The sequence below is a fragment of the Coffea eugenioides genome, chromosome 11 (assembly GCF_003713205.1).
Source record: "Coffea eugenioides isolate CCC68of chromosome 11, Ceug_1.0, whole genome shotgun sequence".
Classification (NCBI taxonomy): Eukaryota; Viridiplantae; Streptophyta; class Magnoliopsida; order Gentianales; family Rubiaceae; genus Coffea; species Coffea eugenioides.
Window position 1 is genome coordinate 52927294 of NC_040045.1, and position 14520 is coordinate 52941813.

General features: G+C 37.4%; 1 protein-coding gene across 1 annotated transcript; it reads right to left on the reverse strand.

Annotated features, from left to right (window-relative positions):
* Positions 1-830: 830 nt before the first annotated feature.
* Positions 831-12227, reverse strand: LOC113753562 (histone-lysine N-methyltransferase, H3 lysine-9 specific SUVH4). The gene is made up of 15 exons (XM_027297747.1): positions 11669-12227; positions 11395-11454; positions 11217-11285; positions 10377-10431; positions 9683-9789; positions 8604-8780; positions 8145-8243; positions 6789-6887; positions 5756-5805; positions 5573-5661; positions 4048-4207; positions 3055-3160; positions 2781-2963; positions 1808-2038; positions 831-1122 (listed from the first exon to the last, which is right to left on the reverse strand). The coding sequence occupies exons 1-15, from the start codon at positions 12158-12160 to the stop codon at positions 1009-1011; spliced, it is 2091 nt and encodes a 696-aa protein (XP_027153548.1). The 5' UTR covers positions 12161-12227; the 3' UTR covers positions 831-1008.
* Between the last annotated feature and the right edge of the window lie 2293 nt (positions 12228-14520).

Genomic DNA, 14520 nt, shown 5'->3' on the forward strand with positions numbered 1-14520 from the left:
ATGGATGTAGGAGGAAATTTAAGATAAAGACCATTCCAAGTCTTGTATATTGCAGCTGCCCCACAAAGGCGGACGTAAAAGAACCCAGAAATGGGTGACCCCCTTATTCTTTTTTCTTTTTTCCGGGCAAACATTATTGGATATCCACGGTGTTTAACGGAACTAAGGTCGGAATAATTGACCGGAATAGAATTAAAAATCCCAGGATGCTTCCCTAAAAGGGACGAGGGGCCTGGACGGTAACCGTCCCAAGCAGTTTACGGCCTGGATGAGGCCTCAAAAATTTGTGCGGCTCAGATCACGTCTTGTAACTCGATTTTCACGCCGTGTGGGACCCACCAAAATATTGTTCTATTGTTACTCGCTGTTGTTCTATTGTTACACCTTGTACAGATGATGTTACACCATGTACAAATGGTGTTAAACCTTCCGGAGCGGTTGTTCTGACAACCGCTCCAGCCCCGCGTCCCCCTAAAAGATGACAATTCATGGACTGACTCTTTAATTGGGGCACCCACCTACTTCTGAGTAAATGGCAATTATCATGCCAGCATGCAGCAGAGAATTTTCCAGAAGTCTCGATTGGATATGAACAATTAAAGATGGAATGAATGAATAGAGTCATGCAACATTTCCGAAAAGTTTGAAGAGCAATCATCATAGTCCCAAGTGAAGTGCAGCACGAGACGTAAAATCACTTTTTCTCCCTTACCAATACACACTTTTCTATTAAAGCATTAAAATCACTTTTTCCTTTGAGCAAGGCATCAATATAGGGGATCTAATTCATCCCCATTTTGCAGATTCTCAGTCGTAAAGGGGCGAGTCAAGAGCAAGAATTACAGTTTAAATATAAACATTACCCCAATAATTGGCAAGCAAAAGTTTAAGAGAAACTGCATTTCAGTAACTCCCCCAACCCTGCCTGCCACCACCCCTCGGGAATGGGGCTTAACAAGAACAAAAAGGTACAAGCAAACACAAACGCGGGGAGCCAAGACCATCCAACTAGAACAAGCGTTTCCTACAATCAGCTGCACCGCAGTAGCAAGGCATCTGCTTAATAATGCCATCAGGGCCTGCAACACTATCAAGGGCGTACCCGTAGTCGTATGTAAGCTCCTTTAGAAAGACACAAGAAGACAATGAGATACTACTTGATCTACTGCTAACAAAGATTTAAATTAATAATATGGAGAAAGCATTCTTTCAATCAAAGACACAGAATAGCTAAGATCATTATCAAAAAGAAACAAGAATACTCATGGAAAATAACTAGATTCCAAATAAAATATATCAGTTATTACTCTGAAAGGAAGTCCTTATCACACTGCAATTCAATGAAACTTCTAGGGTCAATCTCATTGACTTTGCAGAAAAACCATCCAATTGACATTTGAAAAACCTGAAAACCTAAGGTTTTATGTTCAATGCGATGTCCTGATTGTGCACTCGTCCACAAGGCTTAAGCAAAAAGTACTTGAAGCACGGGAGTATACAGATCAGCTTAAGATATTATATCAAGTAGTTGGCCAAGATAATCAATTTTCAGCATAACTTCATGAAAACCAGAAGACTGAAAAGCGTAGGAACATCCAGTTGCTTAATGGTTTGTAGAAAGAAGTAGAGACGTTCTTTTTTCAGTTACTGGTTGAAGTAAGGTTTTGAGCTTACATAAGACATACAAAAGCTATCATTTATTGCTGATAAGCAACTGCTACAACTGCACGTACTAATTGTGTTTGCTAAATGTCAAAGTACATAAAGGTGTCAAAGCCCTGAGAGAAAAAACAAGCGAAGAAAGAACCTTTAGTGGGGGTATATTATCTGCAGCAATGAGCACCACCCTTGCAAGTTTGATATCATGGTGGGTGCTCAAAATACACTGGACAAAGAGGTTAGGCTGACAACTGTGGTTGATGAACCTTGCAACATTGCCTGCAGAGCCAGCATCAATGCAGAACTCTGGGACACTTTCAGACATCTTATCATCATCATTCTCCAGATTTACAGGTAATGATACATCTCGCAATCGTCTCTGCAGAGAAAGCCTCTGGAATTAAGAGCAACAAAAGGGGAAAACTTGCAACAGAGGAAAGTGGGAGGGGAGAAAGGGTGGTTTTTTGGTTGGTGTGGGGGGAAGAGCGCAACAAGTGCATTTTGTGTCCATGAAAAAAAAAACTACTGAAAAGATCAATTTCGTCATCTTGGGTGTAAGATTTTTTACACCAGGTATTGTTGGGATGTTACATCTGTACACAAAATATAAATGGTACAAGTTACAAAGCTTACTAACGTCTCAAGCTTCCCTGAAAGGAACAAAATACTTAGTCCTGACAAGTTTAGTCCTTGGGTACTAAAATTTATCCTAACTTCATGAGCATCTTGAAACACCTCACTAGATTTGGCCATGGTCTTTTATCTGCCACATCAATCTTGCGAGAGGTTGAGCACCCTCTTCACCCAGGAGTTAGAAGAGACGGAAGCAATAATATCAGGAAACAAGGGAGATAAGAAAAAAACTCCTTACGAGGGAGACAGACAGAACAGCATGATTACCGCATCGCAAAGATGATTTCACAATGATTACAAAATCTGTGTATCAAGCTTTCTAAGGGTACTTTCTGCTATGGGCCTCAGGAAAACAAGTGTGCACTAATTATAGAAAATATTTTCAAAGGGCACAAGCAAAATAAAATGCAACCATACAGCTTTAATTTGAAACTTGTCAGGGCAAGCCGGCAAGTGTGATTGCATAGGGTCAAAAAGAATTTACATACCTCTCGTCCATCCAGCCCCTTCATTGTCTGCAAACAATCTATGTCAAATATGTAACTGTTTCCAGCAGCAGAGTCGATATCATCTGTCTTTGTTAGACGCCCTATATATTCACAAATGGGTGCACCAGAAGGTATATAATCCCAACATCTGACACCCCAACCCCTATTTGGAGTACGAAAAACCTGTTATTGTGATATACAAATTGTTAAGACATTAAAGGGATTAATAGCAAGTAATAGAATGCACAGCACTTGAATGGTTAAGTCAGAAAACCTCTAAACGATACTTCAGTCCTCTTTGAGAGATCCGATTTACACAACCAGGTCCACAACCACAATTTGGATTGCACTCAAATACAACAGCCTTGGGTTCAATCAACCTATGAAGACAGATGGTAAGAAAAGCACCAAGTGGTCACAACTAATATATCTATTTTTGAGCGTCCTAGTTATATAACTACTCCAATCTTCTCTAATTAAATTTTTGTTTTACCCAATGGGTCTCTGCCCAAACTAAGTCAATAGAAGTGGGATAAGTCAATACATGAGAACAAATAAACAACCCAGAACAATTCTTCAACACATTACAGCATTGTTAGGATGATCAACTAAGAGGATCAAACAGTTAGTATACTCTGTCTTATTAAGAGTGAGGAAAGGATATCTGAACCCACTCCCCCCCCCCCCCCCAAAAAAAAAGAAAAAAAGGTTGCACTTTTATTTGGCATGCAACAGTCACTGTAGACATTTTGAGTAGCAGGAAAATTTAGTTGACCTCAACCATGGGAGAAAAGGATTTGAAGAACTGGATTTACCTCTCTTCCATCATGAGAAGGTCGAAGTGCTAAAATATGATGTTAGATTTGCCCAGTGATTAATGGGAAATGACTAGAGAAGCAAAGTTATTGACTAGTTGGAGCCTGAGATTCAGAAGATAAGGAGATAGAATTGCCTAGATTCTGGCATCCGCAGATCTCATTTAGTCAATATGGAGAGAGAGGGTGGAAGAGCTTCTCAAAAGTTGGAAAACTCAACATGGACTCTGACACGCAATATTATCTCTTTTACTTGCATATTGTATAATAGCTGCTTACCTTCTTGTGTAGCCTAATTTATGGATTTCGTCAACAAAATTTAAAGATGGTCAGTACACTGCTGTATTTCCTTTTCTCCAAGTCAATAAAAAAAAATTACTTACCAGAAAGAAGAATTTTTTTGGCAAAATCTAACAAAAGCCCTAAAGATTAGGGAACTAATAATGTCTTACCTGCCACCATCACGGAAAACATACGGAAAGTCTGAACCATTTAACTTAGCACAGGCACAAACTCCAGGATCGGTGCATGTGCCCCTACAACTACATCCAGAAGCATTCAAAGGAAGCTTAACATTTTTAGCAAATTTCATGTCCTTATGGTAGGTGAAGCCTGAATATCAACATAAGGGGGGAAAATGGAAAATAGTTCAGTGCAAGTACCCAGCAGAGCTAGTAAAACCAAGACGAAGACATGAACAAGACATATTGCTTTCTAGAATTGAACAAGATTACGAACAGAACATCTGGATTGGCAAAATAATGGATAATGACAAGCTCCAAAAATGATGTACTCAAAGAATGCAAGACAAATATTCGCCTGAACATCAAAGTTCAAACTACAACCTCATATTCAATATCCCAAAATATATCCATCCAAAGGATATTGACTCATGTTGACTCCTAATTACTTATATTTGCATACTAACCATTTTTTGGTTTATCAGCGAGGCATACAATGAAGTAAGACATTCGACAGGGAAGCTGCAGAAAATTCTACTTGACATTAGGAAGCCAACAGAAACAGAAGTACGGCCTGTCAACAACTGAAAAAATGCCCTTTGTCTCTACTCCCTAATTCTATTCTCCAACCATGACAACCCAAAATCCCACTATTTTCGTATGCCAATTCTTTGTTTTCCTCCCTTTCCTATAAAAGTGGAAGCACCACAATTGCAACAATAAAATAATCAAGATACATAGAAAAACTTTTCAAAAACTTGGTAATCTTCCATGAAATTTAACATTTTCAGCAGAGCGAGAGTCAGATATTCAAGTAAAAACAGCAGCATTTTTTTCCACATCACATGTTTAACTGAAGGGCTCAGGGAAATGAAAATGTTGCTACAAACATTGCTTCAGACAAGAGTGGACTTCTCCATGGAAAAACCAGGAAAATATATATATATATACAACAATCCACATCATGGGCCAGAGTTGCTTGCATGAAAAGCTGCAGCAATAGATGGAAAAAGTATGCACAATCAAGTCCTTAAAACCAAATCTGGCTTTGTGTTAATGCTTTAAATTTATAAAGTTAACAGTGATCATTACACATATTCCATTTCATTGTCCTTAAAATTAAGGCCAAGACGAGTTTAAAACATCCCTGACCAGGAACAGACCTTGCCTCTATAAATTTGTATAAAATTAAAATCAATCTCCAAATGTAAGGTTGCTTTTAGACAGAAATATTGCATGACATGCCGAGACACCATCTAGCTAGTACATTTTTCATTGTAAAACATGAGGGAACAACATCAATTCCTCTACCATATTTAATCAAGTTCATAACAAGTTTTTTCTTCATGGGGAAAACACACATTTCAGTACTCACGTTACGAAGGGAGACCAAATGCAATCTAAAGCAGAATTTGACACAGGAAGGAAGCATAAAGTAAAGTAACAGAAACCAAATACTGCCATTCAATCAATGTCAAAGATCAAAATTTCAGTTCATATGTTCAACTCAACATACCTGTAGGTGGAACTGGAGGATCATCAACCAAATTGGTTGCTGGAATTGGAATATCCTCCTGCCCTCCAGTAATGTCCTTGCAAACCAACCTTTTTACATAATTACAATAAGATTCTACCTTTCCAATGTAGATAAAAAGGTAAAAAGAGATGTTTATGCAACTAGGAAAGGCTTTCATCATACCCACGTATTTCAGCAATGGAGTCAGGCACACGACTTCGAGTATAATGCACCTGAATTCAAAGGAAAAAGTTTAATGACACCATCAATTGAAAATGCTTTAGCTCATGTGATTATAGTATAACTTGTGTTGTGTCAGCTAAAAACTTATTTGAATTGCCTGACAAAATCCAAAGTGCTCAAGCTAGAAAGTCTAAAATGGGCTAAGCTTTGGCTTTCAGTACAACAACCGAGACACGTAAATACAGAATAAAGAAACTAAACTCATCCTTCATGTGTAAAAGAAATAGTGCTATTCCACTGAACCGTCATCAATTTTCTTCTCTCAGCTCATTTAACAATTAGTTCATCAGACTTCTAAAGGGTGATCTTCAATTTTGGTGGTATTCTACACAATTCATATTGAGAAGATTTCAAACTCAACTAATTCCCCCGAGTATTCTTGTTTGGCTGCTAGAGGAATCGAAAAGCCAAGACAAAATTAAGGTTCAAACTATTGCAGCAACACATACTTTTCAAAGAGGCTAAGCTCAAACTTGGAATTCAGATCAAGAATGAGCTAGAAACTGCAAAAAACAGCCAGGCCCAAACAAAAGTTAGGAACATCCCCTCAATAAGCCTACATTAAGTAACTAATTTGGCTAAACAAAAGCAGCCATCAAGTTGACATGTACAAAATCATGAGTTACTAAGAAGACATCTACCTAGAAGAATGCATACAATTCCAGGTAAAAAATTACAGCTTCTTAGCTTTTAATAACCATTATTAGTTTAACAAAAAGATGCACAATCCATGTATGGGCAACAGTAGAACTTCCGGTACAGATACCAAAAGACAATGTGCAAGCATCCAAAAAGACACCCAGAGGCTGATAAACCAAAACCAGCCCAACTAGATCAAAGAGCTTTGGTATGGCTTGATGGATGGATTAAAAATTGGGAACGACCACCAACTTAGGAAATAAAATAAAAGCACTTAGGAAACCACCACCAACTTATCTACAAGTAAAAAAATTAAAATAAAATAAAATAAAACCTGACTAGTGGTCAAAGGAGGTTGACCCTCCAGCCGCTTTAGTCGAAACTTATATACAGTGAATCCGGAAACACCTTTCTCTGCCCAGTAATTAACAACCTGCAGAATGGAGATCCATGTAAACTCATGAACAAACAAAACAAGAATAGGGGGAAAAAGCATTAAATTGGACAGGTACTAGTTTCATAAGCTTACAGATGATATCAAGTCAAATATTCAATGTATATCATAGACCTCAAAAAAAACATGATACAGAAATTTGTTAGCCTTGAAGTTTTCTCTAATCCATAATTCCATTTCGTACTTCTGATAGACTTCCTAACTAAACAAAAACTTTTTGGTTTCAACTCTGATGCATCTTCTTACAAGACTTTACTTAATCAAGTACATCTTGATCAATATTTAAGTTATTCTATTAAACCTTTTCAAACCAAGAAGAGCCCAAATCCAAAAATCTGTGGTCAACTAAAGTGAAGCACAATTATGAAATTCAAATGGACAAAGTTGCCACATCCTTTAGCAGATCAGTGCATCCAATGAATGAGAGTCTACGATTCAAAAATCAGATATAGATTGTCAAAGACAGATCAACAATGTGGGGTGTAATTTACGATTCAAGGGGGAAAAAAGAAGGGGAAGGGAGAATGCAAATAGTAACAGTTCATGGAAGATAAATACATATAGACAGATATCCAAAACCATGCACATGGTAGTGGGTGTTTTTTAATTTGTTCAACAGCAGGGAATGCAGGGTATCTGCGCGTTTGTCTATGTCCCATACAAGCAAGGAACAGGTGCTATGAAAGTGGTAAAGCATCTTATACCCATGGCATTATAAACCACTTTCTTTCATCCAATGACAATCTGAAACTGTTATTGGACAAATACATATGTCAAATGTCTGTTCATTTCACAACATTTCTGTCATGTATGATCATGATATATACACCTCCTGAAGGTAAAATTTAGTGGCTGCAATAATCACAAAATGGGCAATAAGTGTATGATCTACTTGTACTGTGTCCAATGAGGGTGCAAAACTGTAAACTTCAGATTTTATTTATTTGTTATCTAATATAACCTGGACAAAAAAAATGAAGTCAATTTCCATCTTAACAAAAATCACCCAAACATGCATGTTTTCTCAATCTACAAAGATAATCATGCAAACAATGCTCAAACAACAAGCAAAATCCATGATATGCCTACCAATATAGCAGCAAAATCCCTGCCATTTTGCATTACACAAGCAATCCTGAGAAATGCATCTAATCCCCCAAATAACACTCTTAAACCTATCAGTTACAAGGGATAGATGGCAACCGTTTCACTGAAGAAAATGTTCAAAGTAAGTACCTTATACAAACCATCATATGTGTAGACTTTCCCAACATAACTATTTGTACATTTATGCCCACGCACAACTCGAACTGGCACTGAATGCTCGATGCAGTTCTGCATTAAAAATATATTAAAAAAAAAGGAACTTAGTCACACTAACTTAATCAAAAATTTCCTCCCATAATGCACAAAAAGGTTTCAAGACACATCCATCTAGAGGAAATACACATATATTCTGATTTATCATCCAAACTAATTGACAGGAACTCAATATCATTCTATCACTAATTGTTTTGACCAACTTTGTTCAAAGATACTCAATCTCTATCTGTAACTTACACTACGACATTCTCTGCTCAAGTTTATGAGGAATGAAAACTTCACTACATCTGAAAAACAAGGCAGGCGCCTCAATCATCCATGCATAAGAAAAGAAATTTGAAAAGGGAATCAAGAACAATGAACATAATGTACCTTGAGCCCCAAGTTACCAAGTCTCATTACTTGATCCTTGATCTGACGCTTGTCACCAAGCAAGTTATTACCACCTTGACCAGTGTACACTATTTCCTCAAAATTATCCAGATCATCCTCATACTGGCCAGATAAAACAATTGATACTGCAAGTGGTAACTTGTAGTCACCCAGGTCCTGCAACATTCAAGAGTCAAATCTTTTCAACATATACCATGGTATAAAGAAGCATGGCACTTGGTTCAAGCTGCTATTAGCACTTAAAATTAGTTTAAACAAGTTCCCCAAAACCCATGTACTCTCTAAATGAAAAAGAAAAGAAAAAATGAGGAAAACCACTCCAATTTACTGTACGCCAATCATATCGTACTAAATATTTTAAACTACAATCAATCTTTTCAGCACAACCTTAGAGCAAATGAAGAATGCCTAAACCAATAAAGGAACATTAAAAAAAATTGACAAAGAACAAATGCTCCAAAATTGAAAAGTGATAAATGGCAGCAGCCAAAACAAAATTTGATCTAGGATTCAAGCAACCATTTTCTATGTTCAGACTATATTCCCTCATCTATAACATATGCAGAAGAAACTAGTGAATGGATGGACAAGTCATGAGATAAACAATAACGACTGGACACCACACCAAAGTCAATTTCCATAGGTAAGTGGAAAGACCAATATGGCAAGGGAATATGAATAATAGAAAAATCACAAGTTACCTGCATTACACATCAGATCAGCATTAATTGGACAGATAGATCCCAGAACACCATTGCTCTCGGACTTTATTCTGATATCCCACCAGCATCAAAAAAAAAAAAACATTCGACACAAGTTCCTAAATTTTCCTTCGAAGTCAACCCAAAAGCTTTAAAAGCCATTCAGCTACCATACAAACTAATGCAAGTAACCACACATGAATAAACACACTCAGACAAAGTTAAGTGATCCTTACTTCAACAAATTACAAGAAAATTGTGATCAAAAGATTAGAGAGACAAGCACATAAAACAGTTTGCTAAAATATAAAAAACCAGCCGATTCAACTTTTAGTATCTAAGTGTCCCACACCATACCGATCTTCTTGCTTGCCCTATGTAGTCAATTCCATTAAGCCAATGGCTATGAAAACCCAGCACAACCATCTCCGCACGTGAAAAGAATTGATGACCGACGTCAATCCCTGAAATAAAAACTGCAGATTATGAACCACTGAATAGTACTTATTTTTAGAATTGATTTTTCCCACTTAATAGTACTTATTTCTAGATTTGATTTCTCAAATGCACATCACTGGCAGCTAATAACTCACAAGGTTCTATAAACTTGAGAAAAACTCAACACAGACCATGTTAGATCTTTAGCAAAGTAAAGACGTTTGTAAAGAAAGAGTAAAGCTAGCTTATCAAGAAATGCAGAGATGAGATACAAAACAAACTTAGTCCAAACTTTTTTCTTTAAATTAAAAAGAAAAAGAACAAAGCATGAGATAACATGAAATTTGAATGTATCAAAAACAAACATACTTCAACATAATGCACCATGATATGTAACTAGGACAAATGTATCACCACCAAGTAAGCACGGTCTAGGAATAACAAGTAAGCACAAAAAGTGAAGGCGGTGTGGTAAAGAGTCCAAAATCCTTTTAAAGGCCACTATGAAGTAAAGAAGCTCATATAGTGGAAAACAATGAAGCTTTTAAGATCCCTAGAAATCAATATTCAATAAATGCAAAAATTACTTGAAGGGAAAGGCAAAACCACTAACCTGGAATGGAGCCTATCATTTTTGTTGGGTTTAAAACAGAGCATGTCTCCTTCATCTGGAAAAACATTAGTAAACCACTTCTCAAAAGATGAAATATTGAAATATTTAACAAATTATTGTTATGTTAAATATTGCTCTTTCACCACATCTAAAATGCGATCAGAAAGTCTAAAAGAGAAACATTAAACAAGAATCTTACTACACGAGAAAAAAAGGGAGATAGAATAGCCACATGACTTAAATAGGTATGCTTACAGATGCACACCCAATGACCACGTGAGAGCAATAAAATTTGGAGGCAAGACACATTACAAGCATCTAAGAAAATACAACAGATAAAGTATGATGAGCAGCATAATATGGCCAGAACGTGGTAATGAAAGTCTTAATGTGTACAAGTAAAAAAAAAAGTAACTGGGGAATTGTAAATTCCAAACGCTTCAGCAAGAAAACTGGTTGTTTATCATATAATGCTGCCAGTTTCATCACGAAGATGGACCATCCAGTCACAGAAAGACCCAAGATATGACAAGTAAAACTGCTTCTTTATCATAAGCAATGCTTTCACGAATGTAATCCATGTTATGTTCAGACATCATGTTTGTTAGATCTAAGAAATAGCAACTATAAACAATTTTCTTTGCATGAAAATTACTGTCTCTTTGCATCTTGATGCACCAAGTGTCCATTTAATCCCCCATATGGTCAGACTACATTTGAATGCAAATTGGCAGTCAACGAGTATATTCCAAGCAAAACTGGAAAGATCTCCATGAACATAAATTTGAAGGCAGAGCACCAACAAATCACAGATTTACCCCATCCAAAAGAGTGACATGCCTTAGTTATGGCCTTCAGATCGGGTCGCTTGGAACCCCTTTTAGTATCATCTTCAGCTATGTTCTCCTTCTGCATGTGTTTGAACACAAACAATAGTGAAAATGTATCAGTTAGTATGATATAATAACTCCTTAAAAAGAATGTCACTTTTTCTCTGGTAAATTAAAAACACGATTACAGGACAAGAAGCCTTGTTTTTTTGCCGATCGTCCAGCTTGCCACATCTTTTCTCCTCTTCCTAGCCACAATCAGAACCACAGTAAAGGCAAGATTCAGAAGCAACATATGTTACACAGTTTTACCTCCGCAGCCCAATCGCATGCGTACGAGTTGCTGATTTAGTAAGCTAAAAAGAAGAAGGGGCAGAGAAGACGAAAGATGAAATAGCTAAGAATAGGTAGAGGCAGTGATAGGAGGAATGTGGGGGGTTTAGCAGGGAAATGAACAGATACCTGAACAAAATGGAGGTAGCATTTGTTAAACTGCCTAAGTGTTTCCGTAACACTGGCAGAGGCGCTCCTCTCAGTTGGAACCGGGTTGCCGTGGGCGTCAGCGTCGGCGTCGGCATGGGCATCTTGTGTCTGGTGGAAGTCGTGATCAAGATGGCGGTGGTGAGGTCCAGGGGTAGCAGTAGGACCAGGGGGATGGGCATCCTCGTCACCAAGCTTCCGTTTTTTGTGGTTAGGGGTGGAAGGAGTTTGGGAAACCTTGTTGACTTTGAGGTTGTGACATGGTGGTGGCGAGAGGGTCCTTTTCTTTTGCGGTTGTTGGTGGGACTTCTTCTCCTGGAGCAGCTTGAGTCTGGCGCTACTCCTCCTCGCACCCCGGCTGCTGCAGTCGTCGTGGGAGGGAACAACATCCTCGTGGTTGCATTTGGCGTCGGCAGCCATGTCAGAGATCTCGAGGCTGTCGTTAGTTACTTTGAGGGTGCATTGCACCACCATCTAACTGGGTGAGGTATCAAATGGCAGAGTGATTCGGTGTGTGTGTGTGTGTGAGAGAGAGAGGAGGGAAAGCGGACTGACTGAGGCGAGTGAGGACGGTTGGGGGGAAGGTGACGAGGTGGTATTTAATTTGAATTTTTAGGGCAAATTCGTTGATATCACATGAATTCTAAACCCACCAGACCCCTTTTCCCTGGGTTTGCCCTTGGCAGCTTTGTTTGGATTGCTTTTTTTTATATATTATTTAATTATTTTTTTATCTCAACTACATTGCGCTGATTATTTTTAAAAATTCTTCAGAAAATGCAATCCAAATAACCTCTTAATTTGGGAGAGATTAGGAAAAAAGAGAAAAGAAAATGAGAGTGTTTAACTGGGAATTATAATATTTGCTTACATCATAAACATGTTTTTCAATCAATTTTTTTTATCTTTTCACCCACTTTTTTATCTCGTATACATCACATCATAAAAAATATTACAGTAAATATCCAAGTAATGTTTTAAATAATTTTCTATCCAAACACATTCATATTTTTCTAGATAATGGTCAATACAAACACACAAAAAATTGAAATTACTCATAAAACAAAAAAAAAATTGAATATGATTACAAATTTATAAAGGCCAAAAATGTAATCTAAAGCTAACGAGATGTGGTGGTGGTGTTAATGTGTTGAAATTGCTTTAATGGAGTAGAGGTGAGAAAAATGGAAAAATAATCATATTTTATCTATGAAAATAATATAGAGTTGCATTAGCATTTCGTATTGTCATATTTTTCGTGAGAAAAACGAAAAATGTGATGCTCTTTTTTTCAATGTTGTTTAGTCATTCAAATCGTTGCAATGTGAATCACTTGTTTTGATTTATCTACTTAATGAATAGTAAAGAGGTGAATTCTTCGTGAATGAATCGAGATCATCAAAAAACGAACTCACCTGCAAAATTTCAAGTAGCCGAGACTTTGTTCTCCAATCTCAATCCGATATTAAAGTCAGAGATAGTCCGGAAGTTGAATGCACATGTTAGATTGCCTACCTCATGTGGGAATGGTAAATGGATATTTATAGTAGATGAATCTATAGATGGAATTATGAGGTCTACCCACTGTCAGCCATCATGAGGCGGTCTAACGCAGTGATGTCTGGTGTAGGTCTGAACAGTAGAATGGGTGGCAGTCACATTACTCCATCAGTCACAAATCACCCAGAAAGTTAAGATGTCAGTTGTTTTGGACAAAAAGTAGGCGAGGTGAAACTTCTTTTTAGAGTGATTTCAATAATCACTTCGTCGAAAAGATACCTAAGACGAGATGTCTCTTGTAAAAAGGAAATGGACAGGGTTGACAAGCTCGGGCAAGTTGAGGTGTCCACATAAGCCCCATAATTTCGAATGAAATGAACATAGCCGACGGTTCATCCAAGGCTATGTCCAGATATTCTAAAGGGATACATGTCAAAACACGTGTGACGAGGAGATGAAATGGTGCTTGAAGATGATTGACATGTTCTGTTGAGCGGGTGTTAGTTACTCCGTCATACATTTAATGTAGAGAGAAAGAGAGGAAAAGAGACGGACGTTTTAAAATTTGAAAAATTCGCCTTTTTGCCTTCCTTCTCCTCTATAAATAGGGGAGAATTTACAGTTCATTTTCACCATGAGTTAAAAATTATTAATCCATTCGAGGTGATAATTCAACGAGTTTGTATCGAGTAAATATCTACCAAACTTTCTTTTGTGAAGAAATAGTAAATTCCTTTCTTCTTAGTTTTAAGTTATGATTATGGTAGCACGAACTCATAAGGAAACTGTAAGGTCGAATTTCGAGAAAGCAGAAAAGCCCGACCTATCTAAAGAAAAGACCACCAGTTTAGAAAAGACGACCAGCTAAACAGAGATAGTTCAACATAGGGGATACATTCTCACAGTCATTGTCAAGGTGATCATACCTTCAGGGAAGATGATATGTCCCCCAAACAAGTGGTCATACCTTCAAGTTTGAACTAGGGCCAATTGGTCGTCTTTCAAATCCAATTTTTCGAAGATTCGTTAGTATAAAACATCGATCAAGTTTTTAGGATCAACATATGCCTTTTTTATGATAAAATTGTTGATGCTCACATCAATGACGAGTGTCTCATGATTACTTAATACTGTTGGTATCGGATTATTTGGGTCATAAGCAACCACTTGGATTAGGCGAGAACTCGGCGACATGGTATCTAAGCTGACCTGCTGATATGTTATTTTTCTGAAATTTTAGCTATCACCTCCAGTGGATCCATCGAAAATGGTGTTGATCACCCCAACTATATTAGGTCTATAATCAGGGAATTTATCTCAAGGAGGTCGGTTCG